Raw genomic sequence first — 23,275 nt, 5'->3', positions numbered from 1 at the left:
CCTCCTTGCTGGGTCCCACCAGAGAACAACCTGAAGTCACCTGCAGCGTGGCGCTCAGCCTCCCAACATGGCTTTCTAAACTGTTCCCAACCTGAGGTTCCTCCGCCCTCAGGTCTACTCGGAACCTCATTCAGCATCTTCTGAGCATGTTTCTTCTTGCATCCCTGTTCCAAGAGGATCCCAGAGGTGGCTCTTCATGCCATGTGAGAGACTTATGGTTCGGGGCCATTCGTAGCAGGGCAGCTGTCCTCAGCAGCTTGTCTGCCATCCCGGGCCTCATGTTCACTGCGGACCAGGGAGCAGAGGCTGGCGACTCAGAGGATAAAAAGCCATCACTTTCCCATGAAGGCTGTCTCAAGGCCAGAGCATCCAGGGGTAGCGGGGACTGTTGCCCAAACCTCTCTCGAGAGCAGAGGGATTCGGAGCCCTGTGCCCCAAGGGAGGTTGCTCACCAGCAGCCTCCGTGGGTCTGACTGAAACTCCTCGCTGTTCCTGTGGCCCCGTCTGTGGTGTGACCTGTGGCCTGATAGAGAGCACCTGGGCTCCTCACATGCCCCAGGCTGCTGGCTTCAATTGTGGCTCCACGGCTGGCCACGGAATGTCACCATAGCAAATCTAAGGGGAATGGGAGGGGACACGAGGATGACCTTAGGTGAGGCGTGTGTGGAGATGAGGAAGAACAGGCGATAGGAAGAACCAGCTTCCTGGTGTATCCAGAAGCAAGACCAAGTGGCAGATGCTTTCTGGAGCCTTGTATTTTATTGAGAGAGAGGTTCTCAATGAGTTTCTTTAGCACCTCGCTGTTTCGGAGGCTGGCTTTGAACTTGCAATCCTCCTGCCTCAGCCTCGTGAGCCGCTGGGATTACAGGCCTGCACTACGGCCATCTATTTCGTTCTTTTTTAAGGAACAGAGTCAATGGTTTCTGAAATCGTTTCTTAAAGGCTGGCGTGGATCTTCAGCTGGGCGTCAGGGGTACTAAAAAGAAAGGTGAACCTGCAGCTAAGTTCGAATTTCCTTTAGTGTTTTGTCCTTTTATACCTAGCAGGCTTTGTCTAGATCACCAACCTCCCCTTTGTTTTTTTTTCCAGGAGCTGATGCAGGGAAACAATTCCCTCCTATGTTTAGCTCTATGAGCATCATGACCACTAGGGGGCAGGCGACTCAAGGCCACAGAAGCCAGGCAAGGCCAGAGTGCCTCAGGCTTCCAGGGGAGGTGGCATAAAGTCAACGCAGATTTGAGTCTCCAAGTGATTTGTGTGTCAGGCTTTCTATTTAAGGACGCTCAAGGCCATCTTTAATTATTAGATACCCCAGGACTTGAGCAGCTGTGGCAGGTGATGTTGAAAAGGGAGAAGCCGTTGGCATGGACCCCTGACTTTTCTATTCCAGTCCCACAGGCAGCTCTCAGGGAGACACCAGACTACAGAGTTGCAACCCCCACTCCTCCACATGTCACTTCAGCCTCATCAGCAAGGTATTGGTGGGAGTGGCTGCAGCCATTAAAGTGACACTCAAGCACTTGTCTACCCTGTAGCAACCCTCTGGCCTCGCTTCTACGTTCTTTTTCTGGCTCTTGTGTTCTCAACCTAGAATGGGACAGAATGTGCACGACCAGACCGAGGCTACTGCCAAGGGATGCCAAGAACACAGGCCAGGACATCCCAGGAGCAGCTCAGGAGCCAGGCCTGGAAGAGAAGAGCGGTATCCAGAACATGCTGTAAGACCCCTGGTAAGCTCCGCAGAGTTAGCAAGTGTCACCGAGCCAAGCAACTGTCGTCCCTGCTTGTTATGATCTGAAAGTTTGCATCCACCAAAATTCATGTTATAACCCAATCCCCCGAGGTGACGATATTAGGACCCAGGCTTTGGAGGTGATAAGGTCATGAGGGTGGGATTAGGACCCTTATAAAAAGGGGCCTAAGAGCTAGTTTACCTCTCCATGGAGTGAGGAGACAGCCCTCTAATGAACCAGGAAACAGATCCCTGCCAGATGCATCCTCCGGAACTTTCATCTTGGACTTCCCCTTCTCCAGAATCATGAGAAATACACATCTGATATTTATAAGCCACCCAGTTTGTGGCACTCTATGGTAGCAGCCCAAATAAACCAAGACAGTACCACTTCTGATTCTGAGCAGGGTGACCAAAGAGGTCTTGGGATCTGCTAAAGAGACAACAGATAACGGCCTAAATCCCAGTGAGTCTAATACTAGAAAAAGGTCATCCACTGTCCACTTCCTACTCTAGGCAGGGTCCCTGAATCCCAGCCTCACCCTGGAAAGCCAGGCCCAAGCGCCTGCTTCATTCTGGTCTTACCCACCATGATCCCCCACTTTCCACCACCAGCATATGCACACCCTAAATGAACACTCACCATGGCTTCACACTTTGTGTGTGTCTGGTGGGTAACCAGGGATTACACTCAGGGGCACTCAGCCACTGAGCCACATCCCCAGCCCTATTCTGTATTTTATTCAGAGACAGGATCTCACTGAGCTGCTGAGTGCCTTACTTTTGTTGAGGCTGGATTTGAACTTGCAATCCTCCTGCCTCAGACTTCTAAGCCGCTGGGATTACACAGACACTTTTTTTCCCTTTTTCTTTTTTTTTAAGATAGGGTCTAAGGTTCCCAGGCTGGCCTCAAACTTGTGATCTTCCTGCCTCAGCCTCCCAGGTGGCTGGGATCACAGACACACTACCACTGTGCCTAGCAGAGACTATTCATCAAGAGCCTCCCTCTGGCATTCAAAACCCAGACAGCCCTGGAAACAACACGGCTCCCGTGGGAAGCCCAAGTCCACTGTCAAGACCTTCAGGGATGATCTAACTCAGACGAACTTAAACAGCAGAGGGAAAGGGCAGCCCCACTGTCACTGGGTGACTGTCATCCCAGAGTACGACTTAGGGCCAGGCCCAGCCAAGAGACCACAAGGAGAAGTTAACCTGTGGCTTTTAGAATGTTTTTAGGCAAAACTGGGAGTCTGTTAACTATGCTTGGGGGAAACCACTGCACACACACGAACACAGACCCAGACCAGACACACACACACACACAGACACGGGGCTATGAGTCCTACCCTCTGGGTGGCGTGATTCAGCATCTCCTGCCAGGCGGAGTCGAACTGCCGCTTGTCATCCTCCAGCAGCCGCTGCTCGGCCAGGGAGATGGTCTCTTTGGCAGCACGAAGCACCTCGGTGGCCCTCTGGAAGTCCTGTGTGGCTTTCTGAGCCTCCAGCTGAGCCTGTGCAAGAAAGAACCCTCGTGAGGCCTCAGGCAATCTTGGCAGGGACCCCAGGGTCCATACCCTCCAAATGCTGAGCTGCCCAGGCCCAAGACACACCCCGTCCAGCTCTGCTGCTCAGCTGGGGGCACAGGTTGGCACCTCCAGGCCTCACTGATAAGGCCAAGGTTAACAAGGAAGACCCCAACACCTTCCTTGTCCAGATCCAAGACTCAACTGATGACATGTCAGAACCAGATAGCATCCCCTGGCTTTGTTCTGTGGATGGGGAGTCATGGCTGTGGGTACACAGGCTTCCCAAAGCTGGCTGGAAGCAGGGCTGTGACCAGGTTGCCAGTAGTGTAAGCCCTGACCCAGTTCTGTCACCACTAGTTGGTCCCCCACTCAATCCACACTGACACCAGTGATGGGGCAGGAACAGCACCAGCCAGGCAACGGGAAGGACCTCATCGTAAAAGAGTCACTGCTTCCAAGGGACATCGAGTGGGGCAAGCAACCTCTGGTATAGCTGACCATACATCCAAAGCCGTCACATATGGCCCTTGAGCACCTGAACTGTGATTATTCCACACTGAGTGCAAAACACCCCTAAGTTTAAAGACTTAGTACAAAAGACAAGACAGTTATACATTAAATTTTCTATTGGCCAGTTATAGTGGAACATGCCTGTAATCCCAGAGACTTGGGAGGCTGAGACAGGAGGATCACAAGTTCAAGGCCAACCTCAGCAACTTAGCAGGGCCCTATCTCAAAAGAAAAAAATAAAAAATACCAGGGCTGTAGCCCAGTGATAGAGTGCTCCCCAGTACCACCAAAAGTAAATAAATGATAATAATAAAATAAAAATATAAATGAGATAGAATAAGGGGACCAGAGGGAGGGAGGAGAGGGAAAGGGAAGGAACTGGGGAGTGAAACTGATCAAATTATACTGTTTTGTGTGCGTGTATGAATATATTATAACAAATCCCACTGTTACGTACATTACAATGCACCAATAAAAAGGAAAAAAAAATTATGTAGAAATAATGCAAATATGGTCACAAACTAAAATATTTTTAAAAATGTGAATCAGCCAGAGGTGGTGGCATGCTGGGAATCCCAGGGGCTGAAGAAGCTGAGGCAGGAGTATATTGAGGTCAAACCCAGCCTCAGCAAGTTAGGGAGACTGTCTCTAAATATAAAAGGACTGGGGATGTGGCTCAGTGGTTAAGCGCTCCTAAATTCAATCCCCAGTACCCCCCCCCCAAAAAAAAATTTAAAATCATATGATGAAATAACATTTGGGATCTACCAGGCTCAATTATATTAAAATTTGAAATCAATTTAAAAATGATTAATTTTAAGTTATTAAAATTATTTCCACCACGGCTACCAGGACATCTTTCGGACAGCAGACACCCCTACCCCGAGAGTGGTCCACAGGACTAATTGTGCCGCAGCATAGGAAATGGGCAGAGAAACGGGCCAGCTGCCATTTTCTATAGGCCTGCCGTGAATTCCCCACCAGAGCTCAGGACGTCGCTGCGGCGCCCACCCACCTCCACCCTTGGTTAACCAGGTCCCCAAGTCATTTTACTTGAGCCTTGAAGGGACACCCAAGGGACAACCCCCGGGACTCAAGACTGGGGAAGGCCAGGGGCCTCGCCCTTCCCCAGAGTAATTCTCACATGACCTGGAGGAACTTTTCAGAAACCACAGGCTGAGGACACTAAGGGAAAAAGTAGACCTCAGAGGCTGGAGCTCCCCAGCCCCCGGGGCAAGAAGCAATCCTTGGGAGCCCTGGTTACCGCCCTGCCACACCCCCAGCCCTCCAGGGGTGAAATCAGCATGGAAGAGACCAGAGGTTGGTAGAGAATGCAGAGTCGCCCAGGAGAGCGTCCCAGGACAGAGGGAAACACCTGTGGGGAATGTGAAGGAAAAATGATTCTCAGTAGATGGAATGGAGGAGGACTTCCTCAGGAAGAAGGACTGAAGGACACAGATCACTTCCAACAGCAGGGTCACGGCAGGCCAGGAGGAAGCACCTGAGGCTCTGAAGACCTATTATAAAACCTAGTATCTATAGGAGATTTGTCAAAAAGCCTGAGAATGATTTTTTAGGGGTACTGGGGATTGAACCAGAGGTGCTTCACCACTGAGCCACATCCCCAGCCCTAATTTTTATATTTTATTTAGAGACAGGCCCTCTCTAAGTTGCTTAGGGCTTCACTAAGTTGCCGAGGCTGGGTTTGAACTCCCCTCGGGCCTCAGCCTCCTGAGCCGCTGGGATTACAGGGGTGCACCACCACACCTGGTGAGAGTGAATTTTTGAAAAGGAATCGACTAGAAATCTTGAATGAATGCCAGGCTAACCCTTCCAAAATGGCTGGCAGTATCTACCTGCTGTAGAGATCCAGGACCAGGCAGGCACCTACATTCACTCAGGTGAACCTCAGCTACACAGCAGTATTAAAAGGTGCTCACTTTACTAGAACTGAGTGACCTGCTAAGAAACAGATGGCATCATGCCCTCTCAGTAGGTCTCGGCCTTCCAGCTGGGCCTCCAGTCCACCCTTGGTTGTTCCAGGTGAGACAGCCCCAGGCCTAGGTCTGCCCAGACAGGCTGCAGGCAAGGCTGAGGCCCGGCTCCTTCCTCCACCTACAGACTACCTATAGCTACAAACCAACTCCACGTGATAGTGATTCATCCCATGGGCTCCTAGCACTTTCTAGAATGGAATCTTATTTGTTTTTTTATTTCTAGGAAATCTTAGAATTCCCATTCAGCTCCACTTAAGAGTAGACTCTCCTCCCCCAGTTCTCCTGCTTGCATATAAAGAAAAGGGACACCTTCATGGGGACCTTCTGAAACAGCTGCTATACCTCAGCCCGCACTTCTTCACACCGTTGCCACACAAATAAGGGAACCACACCTCCTACATAGAGGGGACAGGAAGCCCGTTTGATGTGGCCTTTGAAAACACGCTCTCTGGCAAATTCCCAGCAAGTTTCTGAAGTTTCTGCAAGATTCGTTCTCTCCTGTACTGTGACATCACAAGAAGCACACCAACCTTGTCATGTCACTTATCACAGTCCAACTAAGGGCAGGGCTCAGTCTATATGCAACCCAGACACCAGGTGGCATGTCTCCATCAGCTGCCCACTTACTAGTCCATTCATTCAAGTTGATGCTGGGCGTCTGGTCCACACCCACTGCCTGTTCCCTCGAGTCCCTTGAGAGCAGAGGCTTCGAGGATCAGGATAAGGCGATGTGCCCCTGTGACTAATTTGCAGCTAACATGGAGTGGACCTGCAGGAGGGCTCCTGTCACAGATTAAATGTTTGTGTCCCCTACCATATCTACACGGAGAAGCCCCAGCCCCCAATTTCACTGTCTTGGGAGGTGAAGGAAGAAGTTAGGGTTAGATGTGGTCATGACAGTGACGCCCTCGTGACAGGGTTAGTACCATCATAAGAACTGGGACTCCTTCACTGACAGGGACCAAGAAAGGGGATGTGAGCACACAAGGCAATGGCGGCCTTCTATAGGCCTGGAGAGAACCCATGCCAGACAGTGAAGTTGCTGGTACCTTCATCTTGGAACTCGCCAACCTCCAGAATTAACAGTCAGAACTAAATGTCTACACACCCAGGCTACGGTACTGTTTTGCAGCAGTCTGAGCAGACTAAGACAGCTGAGGGTATCCAAAGGGCACTGCTACTGGGCGCAGTGGCACATACCTCTAATCCCAGTGGCTCAGGAGGCTGAGGCAGGAGGATCACAAATTCAAAGGCAGCCTCAGCAACTCAGCAAGACCCTGTTCCTAAATAAAATATAAAAAGGGCTGGGGATGTGCTTGGTGGATTGAGTGCCTCTGAGTTTAATTCCCCATTAAAAAAAAAAAAAAAGGGCATTGCTTTAACAAATACCTAAAAATGTAGAAAAAGCTTTAAACTGGGAAGTTTTGAGGTACATGCTAGAGATCACATTTCCCTTTTTTTGAGGTGGGGACTGAACACAGGGGCACTGAATCACTGAGACATATCTCCAACCACACCACACTACTCCCTTTTAAAAAAATATTTTACTTAGAGACAGGGTCTGACTAAATTGCTTAGGGCCTCGCTAAGTTGCTGAGGCTGGCTTTGAACTGGTGATCCTGCTGCCACAGCCACCTGAGCCACTGGGATTATAGGTGTGTGCCACCAGCCAGATCAGATTTCATAATACTACAAAAAAAAAGAAAAGAAAAATTAAGAATTGAACCCAAGAGTGCTCTACTACCAAGCAACTCCCCCAGCCCTTTTTAATTTTTTTTTTTTTTAAATTCTGACAGAGTCTCATTAGGTTGCTCAAGCTAACCTCAAACTTATGATCCTCCTGCTTCAGCCTCTGAGCAGCTGGGATCACGGTATGCATCATCACTGTGCCTGGCCCAGAAAAATACATCTCTAAAACCACACACCCAAGGAAAGCACCAGGCAGGAGCCCCAGAGGAGGGCGAGTACCCTATTGCTCGTCACTAGCAGAACAGTCCATTCAACATTTATTAAGTCCCTCTGGTGGCTCAGCTCTGGAAGGGCTAAACCCACATCTAAACAAGGGACTCCAATTCAGTTCATTAGGAACCCTAAAACAAGGCTGGCCTTGACGAGACACAGAGGTGTAAAATACCATGGGAATATAAGGAAGGGAGAGAGTATGTGAAAGGTCTCACAGGGAAGGTCCCTCAGGGGAGAAGGGGTCAGCCATCGGGCCAGGCCACATCTCAGAGTTTCCACACGCAGCTCCCAGAGGCGGCTGCACCCAAGGCTGCTTTCCAGTGTCATCATGGGACCTGTGACCTCCAGAGTCAGAAGCAAATTTAGCACTCCCAGAGGGCACTGGCTATTTAGTGCTCACACTAGACATGAAAGAGGACGCCTATTAGTCTTTGGCACCTCCAATCCAGTTTAACCTTCAGACCCTCACAGAGGACCCAGGCCCTGGTTTTAGTGCGTAATTGGAATAAGGACCGTCACCCACAGGCTCCCTCACGTGAACAAGTGGCACGATGATTCACTCCCAAAGGACAAAGGCAGGAGGGGAGCCAGGCTTATAATAGAAACGAGGAGGAAAACGTTCGCAGGGCTCAGTCTGAGCTGTAGGATGCGACATGGGGAAATGTTAACTACCTTCCTGACTCAGATCCTGACAGCTTTCAGGGAAACAGCTCCACGGGGAGAATTTTAAAAGGCTGCTCATGAATGGACGCGATAAGTGACCTTCATTACACGCTGTCCCAAGCATGACCGGGAAGCACTTGGAAATGCACAGGCGTCCCACGAAGTGTCATCAGCAAAGAGGGCTGCCATTGTCCAGTGAGAAGGGAGATGGTCATGACCGTGACTCACGTCCACACCAGCCCAGAACTGCTCTCAGAACAAGAGCATCCAGACATTTGCACTGGCTGTGACAGAGGTACAGGGTGGAAGGAAGTTAAGTCCCTCGTTTTTCTTTCTTTTTTTTTTTTGGTACCTGGGATTGAACTTGGGGGTACTTGACCACTGAGCCACATCCCCCGCCCTTTTTTTGTATTTTGTTTAGAGACACCTAGTTGCTGAGGGCCTCACTAAGTTGCTGAGGCTGGCTTTGAACCCACAATCTTCCTGCCTCAGCCTCCTGAGCTTCTGGGATTACAGGCATGTGCCACCATGCCTGGTGAGCCCCTCATTTTCCTAAGGAGAGCCCAGAGTTGCAAGGGAACTTGCCGATACCACACGGCTCTCACGGCCAGCCAGAGCCAGGAACCCAGAGCCCCAGCTGCTGGTCTGAGGCTATTTCTGCTGGGTAGTTCTGACACTTGACTAACTGTTACCACTGGTGAGTCTACCTGTCAGCAAGGAGATCAGCAGAGGGGCAGAGGATGGGAACACAGACCACACATGACTCGCCACTTCCTAGATGGGGTTCCTGTCCTCACACAGATCTCACGAACACACCAGCCAGTTAGCTCTGAAAACTGGAAAAGGGGTGGACGAGGTGGTGCACACTTGTAAACCCAGTGGCTTGGGAGGCTGAGGCAGGAAGATCACGGGTTCAAAGCCAGCCTCAGGAACTTGGTGAAGCCCTAAAGCAACTCAGCAAGACCTCACCTCTAAATAAAGTATGAAAAAGGGCTGGGGATGTGGCTCAGTGGTTAAGCGTCCCTGGGTTCAATCCCTGTTACCAAAAAAAAAGAAAAAGTAAAAGTGAGAGACTTCCAGAACCCTTGGATGCCTGAGCAGACCTTGGGAGGAGTGTGGGGGAGGGGACTTTTTTCCAAAGACTAGTAAGACAGTGGCCTGGTGGGACCTTAGTGGGCAGTAAGCACTACACAGGGAGGAGGAGGAGGAACTGGCTTCTCCTCCTCCTGAGTGGCTGGACTGGGATGAACCGGCTGCCACAAGGCCAGAAAAAAGTCCAGGGGCTTTCTGTCCCTGTTTTTATGTTTCAATATGATACAATTCTGTCCTTGCCTCTCTACGGAGGAGGTTGTACACGGGGCTGGAACGAATCCTCCCCCAGCCAGAAGTTCATGAAGAAGTCTCAGATCCCTTTCCAAGCTATCTGAGGAAGATCAAACCGCTTTGAAAACCTGTTCCAAACCCCCTGTGAGCCTCTGCATCAAAGTGGAAGAAGAGGCGACATCTTTTGTCAATTTTACTAAAGCTGTGATTTCTACCTATTTTCTGGGGGAATCCTAGGGATCAGCTGTTGATAGACTGCCCCGAGTCTTTCCATCTTAGAAAGTTCCTCCTATTCCCCTTTCAGACTTCTTTGAAAGGTTAAGTGGCAAGCAGCCAGAGATGGGTACTAGCCATTTCTGGTACATTTTGCGCCCGAGGTCATTTTGGATAAAAACATGATAATCAGAATCATCCCCAGCCAAGCCTGTTGGTGTGATCCCAACAACTCAGGGAGCTGAAGCAAAGAGGATTGCAGGTTCGAGGACAGCCTCAGCCACTTGGATCCTGTCTCACAATTTTAAAAAAGGGTATGGACACATCAGCTCATGCCTGTAATCCCAGTTTCCATTCAAAATCGTTTCCTTTGGAGAATTCCATTTAGTTCATTTGATTCCTTGATTGTAACAGCCGGTGTTCCTAATTTTTTCACTTTTATTATTTAGTCAAATTTACTAGGAACAATCCATTTCTACTTCAAAATGGCAGATTTGATCTAGTGAATAGTTTCATCCATATCACACTTTACTAACTTATCTCAGAGGTTTTCCACTATTTCCATCTAACTACGTTTTCCTGCATCTATTGCCACTGTTCTGTCTTGCAGTACTGAGGACAGAAACCAGTGCCTTATGTGTGCTAGGCAAGTGCATTTTTTTTTTTTTTTTTTTTTGGTAGCAGGGATTGAACCCAGGGGCACTTAACCACTCAACCTCCTGGGTTGCTGGTATTATAGGAGTGTGCCACCACACCCAGCCGGCAAGTGCACTCTTAAATTTTGTTTTTCCTTCTATTTTCCTTCAAAGCTGGAATTGAATAAAACCTATTGTCCTGCCAGTTTGATCCTGAATATATCTGGAACAGCAAGTGTTTACAGCCCAGCCTCACTTCCCCCATATTAGTGCCACTGGCTAACACCACCACTAAACTGTACCCCAACTCAGTGCTTTATAGATCTGAAAATTCAAACTTATCTGGGCATCAATTCTACTCAGACTCAAAGGTTACCACGTACAGTCTGAGCCATTACTACACTGGAGATTATTTCCAACAATGTATTATAAAATATATATGTCGGGGGAGAGGGGCATGGTGGTGCACACCTGTAATCCCAGCAGCTCAGGAGGCTAAAGCAGGAGGATTGCAAGTTTAAAGCCAGCTTCAGCAACTTAGCAAGCCCCTAAGCAACTCAGTGAGACCCTATCTCCAAATAAAATGTAAAAAGGGCTGGGGACATGGTTCAGGGGTTAAGTGCTCCTGGGTTCAATTCCTAGTACCAAAAACAAACAAAATTTTATATATATGTATGTGTGTGTGTGTGTGTGTGTGTGTGTGTGTGTGTGTGTATCTACATTTGCTACAAACTAAATAAAAGATCTTTAGTCTGAATTCATCCTTAGAGAAATATGAGGAAACAGTGATTTGAATAGCCACAGGGCCAGCAGCCTTATCAGTGGATGGCCACACAGCTGTTAATATATCATCTGTCCAAGGGGCCCCAAGGGGTTAGAAAAACAAAGGTCAAACAGTTTTGCTCTGTCCTGGGGTTAAAGATGAATTACTTAAAAGTAAAAATTAAACAGCTATGACTTGCTTCAAAACCTAGTTACAAACAAGAACAAAGAGGTGGGAGATTCGTGCAGAGGAAATAAGATCAGCTAGTGGTTCACTGGAGAAGGTGAATGATTCACAGGGGCCCACTATATTCTTTTCTCTACTTGTATATATTGATTTTTTTTTTTTTTGGTAGGGGCGTTTCCAGGGATTGAATCCAAGGACATTTGACCACTGAGCCTCATTCCCAGCCCTTTTTTTGTATTTTATTTTGAGACTGGGTCTCACTGAGTTGCTTAGCACCTCACTAAGGCTGGCTTTGAAGTTGCAATCCTCCTGCCTCAGCCTCCTGAGCTGCTGGGATAGATTTGAAATTTCTGACCCAGTTTCTGCAGAATGATCCCAATTCCCGAGTCACCTAGGGTCTCAGACTGGCCAGAGTGTTTGACTCAAAGGTTTCAGCTGGGGACACTGGGGAGGGTCCCCCAGGATTGAGTCCACCTCTGTTCATATTCCTTCAGTGCTGGACATGAGCCTGCAACTTGCCTCTCAACACAGAATGTGCATCCCAACTGTGCAAAAGGGCCTCCTATTCCACTCGGGCAGCATTTGTCCCTTTGCCTCAGGTTGGCACCATTTATGGCCCTACAGAGTCCCCCTAACTCATCTAAAACTTACCAACAGGAAGGGATCCCTAGCCTTGGGTATTCCAGGACACAGAATGCTACTTAGCCCAATCAGTGTGTGGAAGCTGGTCAGCCAGCTCATTCCCAGGATTCCTTCCCACATTTCTATCCCCTTCACCATGACTGGCAACTTAAATGGTTTGCCAGCCATGCAGAGTGGGTCCTCCGAGAGTAATGCATCCCAAATCAGATCCTTCGGGGACATCACAGATGCCGTGCTCTTCCTGCCCACACTTGGAAGAAGGGTGCACCTACATTCTTTCCTGGGCTTCTTGCTCATACTGTCTGAACTGGAGCAGTGTCCACCTGCTGAACTACAGACTGGCAACTGGGTGCCATGGCACACGCCTGTAATCACAGTGGCTCCAGAGGCTGAGGCAGGAGGATCGCGAGTTCAAAGCCAGCCTCAGCAACTTAGTGAGGCCCTAAGCAACTCAGTGAAACCCTGTCTCTAAATTAAATACAAAAAAAGGCTGGGGATGTGGCTCAGTGGTTGAGTGGCCCTGGGTTCAAACCCTGTTACCAAAAATTTAAAAAAAAAAAAAAAAGAACTATAGGCTGACAAGAGTCAGAGGCCAGGCCAGGCGGGAGGCACCAGCCAGTTCCAAGGACTAGACAGCAGGGCCCAAGATCCAGATGTCCCAATAGCTCTCCAGGGAGGCACCACCATACACAGACCCCTGGCCCACAGAACCAAACCACAGGGTCTCTAAGAGCAAGAAGTCAGAAATGATACAGACCAACCATTTCTTCTTATGGATTAAAATTCAAGAGTCCAACAAGTCAAATGGCCTGTTTAAAGGGACAAGACTGTATATTCTACCAACCCCAATCCAGGTGATCTTCCCTTCTCCCATGTCAGCCACACATACATTCCCTCTGCCCCACGACGCACATGCCACATACCCTTCCTCCAAGTTGTTCAAAAGTGCACTAAATCAGAGTTCCTGTGCTACGGTGGGCTCCCCATGGCCAGCAAGGCTATTTGTACCTCCCTGCCCTTCTGCATCGGCCTCAGCCTCCTGCACTCAGTCCACACATCTGCAACTCCTCATCCCAAGGTCTAAAAGACACACACACATACACACACACACCTGTCGAGAGAGCCATTGCACCGGGCACTGTGGTGCACATATGTAATCCCAGTGGCTCAGGAGGCTGAGGCAGGAGGATGGTTGAGTTCAAAGCCAGCTGCAGAAACTTAGGGAGAGCCCTAAGCAATTCAGTGAGACCCGTCTCTAAAAAAAAAAAAAAACAAAACAAAACAAAAAAGGACTGGGGATGTGACTCAGGGGTTAAGTGGCCCTAGGTTCAATTCCTAGTATTAAAAAAAAAAAAAAGAGCCATTTCACCCTTCTACTGGGGTCATAATATTAATATGACCAGGCATAATAAGCCTGGTCATCATCAGCTGACGGGAGTGACAGTGATGCTTTAAGCCACAGGGCAGGGAAGAACTGGGAGGAGTCCATGTGCTCTGTAATTATGCCACATGACAGTCCTTTGTAGCTAATTCATAGGTACTGGTCTTTGACGGGAAGGATGAAGCACAGGAGCAGAGAGATGGGTGGATAAGGAACTGGGATGCTGGGCCTGGGAGTAGTGTCTGACTGAGGTGTCAGATGCCCTCTGCAAAGCTTTGATCCTGAACCCTCCCCTCCCTCCCCTCCAGCAGAGGAGGAACCAGGTGGCCAGCTGCTCCCCGTGTCCTTGTTTTGCAGAGCTGCCCATACTTCCCATCAATGCCACATGGGCAAAGAGGCCCCTGTGGCTCTCTAATCTCCAGGGACCCAGCTCTCACCGCACCAGAACGCTAACAAAAGACACATTCCAATGTCTTGCACAGAACTGGCATTGATCGGCCAGGACAATCGGGCCACTATGAGACCGCAAACTGTCCAGAGAACCGGGAGGCACAGGGCACATTCCTGGCACCAATAATGACCATTGTTTTGGGCCTACAACCTTGAATAAGTCACTGGACTTCCCGGATCAGAACGCCAAGGCCTCTGATAACACCCAGGAAGCCCTAGTTACAGTACTGAAAATACACGGTCCCCACCGGGGCGCACGGTACGGCACTCTGTAAAGCAGTGTCTGCCGGAGACAGGAGCAGGTGGGAGTCAGCAGGATGGGGCCCCAAAGGGCTATTTTGTTATCTTCCTTATTATTGGACCTTTGCAATTTTTTCCATTAGAAGTTTATAAAATTGCTCTTTGATACAAATTTAAAACTTGTTTCTTAGTCAAGAATTGCTCTGCTATTTACCTACCACACAGTTCTTTCTTTAAACTCAAAACTATGTTGCCGGGTACAGCACCAGCCTAATGAAGGAAGAGGGATGGTCCACACTTTTATCAAATCAAAAAATAACTGCTGTAGCCTAGCATTATGGTGCATGCCTATGATCCTAGCGGCTCCGGAAGCTGAGGCAGGAGGATCTCAGGTTCAAACCCAGTCTCAGCAATTTAGTGAGGCACTAAGAAACTCAACAAGACCCTGTCTCTAAATAAAATACAAAATAGGGCTGGGGATGGGGCTCAGTGGTTAAGTGGCCCTGGGTTCAATCCCCAGTACCAAAAAAAAAAAAAAACAACAAAAAAAAAACTATTACATGCAAAGATGTGATCTTTATTTTTTGTGGTGCGCTGAGGATCAAACCCAGGGCCTTGCATGTACTAGGCGAGTGTTCTACCACTGAGCCACAGTCCCAGCCCTGAAGATGTGATCTTTTAAAGGTTCTTCTGTTAGAGAAATAAGTATTTAGGGTTGAAATGATATGGTATCTGTGAACAACTTTAAATAGCCAAGAAAGCCAGCCAGAGCAGGTGAGGAGATGGGACATGACCAGCAAGATGTTCTCAGCTGTTGGGGGGTGCTGGCGATGATACGTAGAGGTTCATTCATTATTCTTGTGACTGTCATGTATACTTGAGGAATTCCATCAGAGGAAGCGGTCAATAGTGTGGAAGCCTTTGGTTCAGTGGATGCTCTTGATATTTCCCTGCTACACAATCAAATTCAAGAAACTGCTACTCAAAAACTGGGAAACCAAAAAAAAAAGGGGGGGGGGCACATTTTAAAATAACAAATGAATCAAAGAAACCAAAAAACAATGAGATGCCTGTGAGACTGGCAATGAGAGAACACAAGAATTCAACTGTTGCCTGGGTAAGACAAGAGAGCCAAAATCCTAAGTGCAGGTGCTGGGGTGAGCCTGCCCCTCCCTGCACCCCACTTCCACTGCCCTGGTGGAAGGAGCATAAAAGGAGCCAGGGCAGGGTGTTTATTAAACCCCCCCTGTGTTACCAGCCTATAGTCCTGCTGGTAAGTACTACTGGGCCTGGTATCACACCCAAGGGCACATGGAAACACAGGAAAGAGTCTGGCACTCAGATCCAGGCCTCCTGGCTCTGACCACTGTAGAGAAAAAAATACAAACATGGACCTGCGCATGTCACTCTACTCCACTATTGGTGAGACTTACGATACGGATGACAGAAAAGCCACATTCAGTGGTCACATGATCCTAGGTTCCATCCCTGGTAACAAAACAAAAGCCATAGCTGGGCACAGTGGGCACGAATGTAATCCCAGGGGCTTGGGAGGCTGAGGCAGGAGGATCTCAAATTTAAGGCCTGACTCAGCAATTTAGTGAGGCCTGAAGCCACTTAGTGAGATCCCGTCTCAAAATAAAAAATAAAATACAATGGGCTGGGGATGTGGCTCAATGGTTAAGCACCCCTGGGTTCAATCCCCAGTACCAAAACCAAAACACAGAACCCATTGGGCCACCCTTAGATTAGTGAGCTGCACACCTGCACCTACACCTCCCCTTTGCCTAGGGCTCTGGCCAAGATTATTCAATCCCTTCTCACCCGCAAGTATAACAAGCGAGTCCTAAGGAAACCTCAGCAGATGGGCCCAGCATCAGTTCTTAGCTGGATTACTATTAAAGCTTTGTTAACCGGTCTCCCTCTTGCAATCTCACATGGCCAACGTGGGTGTGAAACTGGGATCAGAAGGACTTACCAGCACGACTACAGGCCGGACTCCCTCTGTGAGCACCTGGCACATGGTGGGGAGCTAACACCCTGCCCTGGCTTCTTTTATCCTCCCCCCAACAATTTAAACACCACATGGGTAAAAATTCAGTCCCACATAATTGCATGGAGGATAGCTGGTACTCTTTCTAATAGGCGTATCTGGTGGTATGGCTCACCACCTATCAATCAACGCTGCCCACACCAAAAAGAGGGCACCACACAGATTCTCACTCCTCCTCTACTCGGAGAGGCCCACGACTCACTCCTGGCTCTTACACATACCTGCACCCTCCTCCCCACCGAGGGGACTCCTATTCTTCATTCATTCATTTTTTTGGTTTTGGGGACTGAACCCAGGGGCGCTTAACCACTGAGACACATCCCCAGCCCTTTTTATTTTGAGACAAGGTCTTAGTTGCTTAGGGCCTTGCTAACTTGAGCTTGTGATCCTCCTGCCTCAGCCTCCCTAGCTGCTGGGATTACGGGCATGCACCACTACACCCAGCTCCAACTGATTCTTCAAAACCCATTTCGAATGTCCCATTTTCTGTGCTTTCTTGTTGTACTACAGCATGCTGAACTCATGTCAAATAATCATATCTTCTTTCTTCTGACACTTAAAAAAAAAAAAAAAAAGCTCTTGGCCTCCCTCAGCCTCCTTTTCATAGTCAACAGTCCTGTTCTTCCGGGCTTACTGGTTTCCCTTCCTTTTGAACTCCTAACTGTATTACTCAGCTTTACACTGCTGTGACCAAAATACCTAACAACAACAATTTAGAGAAGGGAAAGTTTATTTTGACTCACAGTTTCAGCGATTGAGTGCATGGTGAGCTGACTCCACTGCTCCTGGCTCAAGGTGAGGCAGCACATCATGGCGTCAGGGAGTGGTGGAGGAGTGTGGCTCTGTTCATGATGGCCAGAAAGTGGAGGGGTTGGTGAAGCCCTCCAGGACACACCTCCAGCGACCCGAGTGCCATCAGCCACACCCCACCTGCCTCCAGTTACCACCCAGCCAGTCCATTCAAACTAGGAGGGACTGACTGGGTCACAGCTCTCACCATCCAATTATTTTACCTCCCAAATTCCTGCATCAATACCAGAGTTTTGGGGGAGACACATCTACACCATTAAGGCCTACTGAGCTTCGATTTCCCAGCATTGGATCGATAATTCATTCAAAGGTAGACTGCACTGCCTGACAGCCCAGCTGAGCACATGAACTTGCAGAGCAAGAGCTTTGTAAGAGGATGAAGGGCACCATCACCACATACTAGAGACCAACTCCTGTCCCTCCAAAGCCAGTCTCCCAGGTACTATTTTTTTCCTCTTTTTAAATTTGTTGTTTAGACACACATGATCGAGTGTATTTTGACATATCATACAAGCATGGAGTATAACTTAATCTAATCAGAATCCCATTCTTGAGGTTGGACATGATGTGGAGTTTCACTGGTCATGTATTCACATATGGTGAACATAGGAAAGTTATGTCTCATTCATTCCACTGTCTTTCCTATTCCTACCCCTCCTCCCTTCCCTTCCTTCCCCTTTGTCTAATCCAATGAACTTCTATTCTCCCCACCCACCACCCCCTTTTTGTGTGTTAGCATCCACATATCAGAGGGAACACTCAGCCTTTGGTTTGGGGGGATTAGCTTATTTCACTTAGCATGATAGTCTCTAGTTCCATCCATTTACTGGCAAAAGCCATAATTTCATTCTTCTTTATGGCTGACTAACACTCCATTGAGTATATGTACCACATTTTCTGTATCCATTCATCTATTGAAGGGCACCTAGGTTGGTTCCACAGCTTAGCTATTGTGAGTTGAGCTGCTATAAACATTGATGTGGCTGCATCACTGTAGTATGCTCACTTTAGGCCCTTTGGGTATAGACTGAGGACAGGGATAACTGGGTCTCCCTCCTGTCAGCACCTCAACACCTTGGGAGTTCCCTGGCTTCACCTCTATGGGACTGCCATCAGCAGAGGCCAGTTTTCCCTTCCAGTACTTTCATTAAGTCCTCTATCTCTACCCATTACCCAGGTCTGGAAGGAATAATCCCTAGGTCCTATGTGTGCTTTTTTCTAAGGAAGGTCAAGATCATACTCTGTTGACATAAAACTGATTGCTGAGTTCCATGAACCACCACCACCATTCCCAAGACGACAGTGACCCCAAATTTCCCCAAATCACTCAGACCACTAAGAAACAGATCTAAAGTCATGAAGACAACCAATCACTAAGAGGCATCATTCAACTTGTCACCAGGAGGTTAACTCCTGGATTCAGAGGAAAGAGGCAGCTGGGACAGGCTCAAATGTCCATCTGTCCTCACTACCAGCACCATGGGATGGATGTCCTCATGCCACACGCCTGAGCCGATCCCGGGCCCCACTCACCTCCACTGGGAGTCTGCTTTCCAACAGGACTGAAATAAGGAGGTTCAAAGTCATTAACATTCCTCAGGCCTGAGACAAGACATTTTCAAAACAACAGAAGGAGTAACAGTGGGTGTGGCCCCTTTCCTGCCAGGTCAGCATCTACCAAAGAAAGCCTCTAAACATGGGGGCCTCTCTATGTTGGCCAGGACTGACCGGTCTCCCTCCTGTCAGCACCTCAAACACCTTGGGAGTTCCCTGGCTTCAGTTCTATGGGACTACCATCAGCAGAGGCAGAGGACACACCCGTTCTAAACAAAGGGACTTACATTAACACCAACTCCTTGCAACCTGGAAGCTCTGAGTGTTCTTCCTACTGGGAGAGACCCAGGCCGGGGATGAGGGGGAGATGAGGAGCAGAAGAAACAGGACCAACTCAAACCCAGGAAAACCAACATGTGTTCAATGACCAGACCCTTCTGGTCAGTCCCCAGACCCAAGACCCTGGAGGCCAAAGTGCTGTAGCACCTTCAGGCATTTGTGATTCTTTTTTTCTTCCCTCCCATGGCTCACACAAGTAGATAAATGTCTCCGCGTACATCGATCCTTGGAAATAGCCGTTAGCCATGATGTAAAAACTAACCTGAAGCTGGGAGTGATGGCGCATGCCTGTCATCCCAGCAGCTCAGGAGGCAGGGGGATTGTGAGTTCAAAGCCAGCCCCAGCAACTCAGCAAGGCCCTAAGCAACTCAGTGAGATCCTCTTTCTAAACAAAATATTTTTATAAAAGGGCAGAGGGTATGGCTCAGTGGTTAAGTGCCCCTGGGTTCAATCCCTGGTATCCCCTACCCCCAAACTAACCCAAAACAACAACTCACCTGAAAAGCCCCAAATTGATGTACTAAGTCATGGCATGTGACCGCCTTTGTGTCAAGATCTGGCTAGTTCCCATCCACTCTACCTCACCTCCTGCAAGCTGAATGCTGCATAATCCAGGCGTGGAGGAAATTTTGCCTTCTGTGGATTTACAGGACTAAATTCCTCTACTCGTTTTAGCAGCATGCCGTATCATAAGATAGTGTATGTGGAAAAAACACACTGCAAACTCCCCCACACTATAAACATACCCACTACACATCTCTCACCAAGACTGCAAACTCTTTGAAGGCATTGTGAGTCCCCATCAAGGGGATATTGGGGAATCTATGCTTTTTTTTTTTTTTTTTTTTTTGCAGTGCTGGGGATTAAACCCAGGGCCTCATGCATGCGAGGCAAGCACTCTACCACTGATCCACACCTCCAGCCCTGGAATCTGCACTTAGGTGCCTTTCCTACTCCTTCATCATCCAGAGACACCAGCTCCTCTACTCCCATCTTCTCCAGGTCTTACACTTCGGGGTGGGGTGGGGCAGGCATGCGCCACCATGCCTGGCTTCGGCTTAAGGTTGAGTATCCCTTATCTGAAATGCTTGGAACCGGAAGTGTTTCTGATCTTGGAATTTTCTTTTTGTTTTGTTTTAGAATATTTGCATAGACTTTACTGGTTGAGCATCTCTAATCCCAAATCCCCAAATCCAAAAATGTTATGAAATCCAAAACTTTCTGAGTAACCACCTGACATATACAAACACATCCGTTTCTGTCAGCTATGCTCCAACCTGCACCACCCACCAGAGGAGCTTCAAAAGAGCCCAAAGTTGAACCAGGCTCGTTGGTGTACACCTGTACTCCCAGTTCTGTACTGCAAGTTCAAAGCCAGCCTCAGCAACTTAGCAAGGCCCGAAGCAACTCAGCAAGACCCTGTCTCTAAGTAAAATATAAAAAGGGCTGGGATGTGGCTCAGTGGTTCAGCACCCCTGGGTTCAATCCCTAGTACCAAAAAACAAACAAACAACAACAAAAAAACAAGGTTGAGGGACACAGATCACCAAAGAAATGTGTGGACAAGACAGGAATAACCTTGTGATGGGGTCAGGGCAGCCCTGGGTCTCCCGCCTGGGAAGGTTAGGCCAGCATGAGCTCTGGGAGCCACGACTCCTGGCAGATTACCCCCTTCCCACCTGGTATCGGCAAACAGAGCAGGTCTGAGCAGCTGAGGACTTTTCCCCTAAAGGGTTAGGAACAAATCACAGGCAGGAGAAGCTGGTGGCAGTGGCTCATGTCTATAATCCCAGTGACTGGGGACCCGAGGCAGGAGGGTCCCTCCACCCCCAAAATCCCAGGCAATGGAATGAAGAAAAGGAATAAGGTATCATACAGAAGAACCCCAACGTCTCTGAGCTGCGATGATTACGCCTCTGGCCTTTATTAACTCTTCTCAATTCCAAGTATCCCTTCTTACTGCAAGCACCTTTACCCAGCATCCACCAGGCATCAGAGAACTGCAGAAAGGACAAGATGCAATTTCTTCACTCAAGGAGCTCCTGCTCCAAGCCAGGGTTGTGTTTTGCTTTTTGGTACTGAGGATTGACCCCAGGGGCACTTAATCACTGAACTACATCCCTGGTCCTTTTTATTTATTCTTTTATTTTTGAGAAGAGGTCTCACTAAGTCACTCCGAGCCTCACTAAGTTGCTGGAGACTCAGCAACTTAGTAAGGCCCTAAGTAACTTAGATTTAGATTTGAACTTGCGATCCTCCTGCCTCAGCCTCCCAAGCTGCTGGGGATTACAGTCATGTACCACGGTGCCCAGCTCAGGGAAGAGTTTTTAATCCATGTCTTTTAGAGGCTAAGGACACAGATCAGGACCCCTGTGGCCAGGCCACTCATTAGCTATGTGACTCTGAACACTTTATTACAACAGGCATGCAGTAAGCAGCCCAAAAGTGTCAGCTGTGATATAAGCAAGCACTATACGGCATGAGCTTTCACAGCACACAGGTGACATTTGAAGGAAGCTGACCCACACTTTGAAGTTTATAATTTAGGCACTCAGGTGCATATGTCTGTTTTCTGAGCTCCTTAACTTTTACCAAGTTCTCAAAGAAGCAGAGTTGCATGAAAGCTTAGAAAGGGGATAGGCAGGAAGAATTCATAAAAGTCACTCCTACCTGAGCTTTCTTTTTTTGTGCGGTGGGGGCTACTGGGGATTGAACCCGGGGTACTGAGCCACTGAGCCACTGAGCCACATCCCGAGCCCTTTTTATATTTTATTTAGAGACAGGGTCTCACTGAGTTGCCAAGGCTGGCTTTGAACGCGCAATCCTCCTGCCTCAGCTTCCCAAGCCACTGGGATCACACATGCGTCACCACCCAGGGCTGTGCCTTCCTTTTAATCACGCAAAGGTCACAGCTAAGCAGCTCTCTCTGTCCATTGAACTTTTTGTAATGATGAAAATATTCTGACCCTGCAATGTCCCCCAAATAGAGGCCATCAGCACGTGTGGCTACTGAGCACTTCAAACATGGTGAATGAGACGGAGGCACCAAATACATAATTCCATTTAATGTTAATTTATATTTAAGTCACCATGTGCGGCTAATGGCTACTGTCACAGAACTAGTCCGTCTGGGGAGGAAAACATTGCAGGAAGAGCCAAACACGCAGCAATGCAAAATACTCCATGATTACTCAGAAATTGTAAAACACAGTGTTCCCAGCAAATGCGAGTACTGACAGAAGGGGGAGGGTACATGCTCAAGTACAGCACAGAGAGGCACAGATGCCAGGAGAGGAGAGGACAGACGGCAAACACCGGCCGTGGGGTGCTTAGCTTTGGGCTCAACGCTGGGAACAGAAGAAACGTGCTGTATTAGAAAGGAACAGAATCAACAGAACATGTATGGAGAGAGATCTAGTTTAAAGAATTGGCTCCTACCATCCCAGAGGCTGGCAAGACCCAGGAAAGAATTGATGCCACAGTTCAAGCCCGAGGTATCTCGTGCAGAATCTCCTCGTGGGGGTAGGTAGGTCACTCTGTTCCATTCAGCCATCAATTGAACAGAACACACACGTTATGAAGGGCAATCTGCTTCGAGTCCACCAAGTTCAATGTCCCTATCATCCAAAAACACCCTGGCAGACCCCTAGAATAGTTTGACCACATACCTAGGTACCATGACTCAGCCAACTGGACACATGTGCTAGTTTCGAGCCAGGCTTTCAGAAGAAATCATTTAGATGGGAGGACTAGTGCCAGGTTTCTGTTCTCAAGACTAAAAGGCTCAGGGGTCACTCCAATTAAACTGGGCTAACTGGGCTACACGAAATAACCACACAAGAGACACAAATACCTTTTTCTTTGGGGTGGCTGTGACGGCTCCTCTGATCTTAAGGGTCCGCAGAAAGAGAGCAAGAGCATGCGCTGACCCCTTTTATTGAGGAGAAGCCATTCAAATAAGGCAAGGGGTCAGGTTTCAGGGGGCTGAGTCTATCTTCATGATGTCCACTGTCAGCAGGTTGACTGACACCTGGGTAGGCCACACCCAAGGGCCCAGTAAGAGAAGGGGACACACACAAGGCACTTCCATGGAAGATTCTATCCTAAACAGGGCAAGGGGTTATATTACAAAGGAACAGGTGAGCATAGCTTCACCCATGGGGCTGGAGCAAGACACCCATGCACGAGACACTGACCCTCGAACCCAAGAAGGGGGGGGAAAGCTCTGCCACATTTCTGCGACTGAGCACCTCAGCACCCAGCTGGGGAGTGTGACTCAGTCACGTGCAAGGCTGG

General features: G+C 48.6%; 1 protein-coding gene across 1 annotated transcript in view; it reads right to left on the bottom strand.

Annotated features, from left to right (window-relative positions):
• Positions 1-23,275, bottom strand: part of Sh3bp5 (SH3 domain binding protein 5) — a 70,266-nt gene that overhangs the window by 9,970 nt on the left and 37,021 nt on the right. Inside the window, exon 4 of the mRNA XM_026388567.2 lies at positions 3,079-3,243. Within this exon, the coding sequence (XP_026244352.2) occupies positions 3,079-3,243 (165 nt within the window). The remainder of the gene's footprint in view (positions 1-3,078; positions 3,244-23,275) is intronic.

This window comes from Urocitellus parryii, chromosome 3 (assembly GCF_045843805.1).
Source record: "Urocitellus parryii isolate mUroPar1 chromosome 3, mUroPar1.hap1, whole genome shotgun sequence".
NCBI lineage: Eukaryota > Metazoa > Chordata > Mammalia > Rodentia > Sciuridae > Urocitellus > Urocitellus parryii.
Note: the sequence above shows the minus strand (reverse complement) of the source record. Positions and strands in the feature narration are given on the sequence as shown.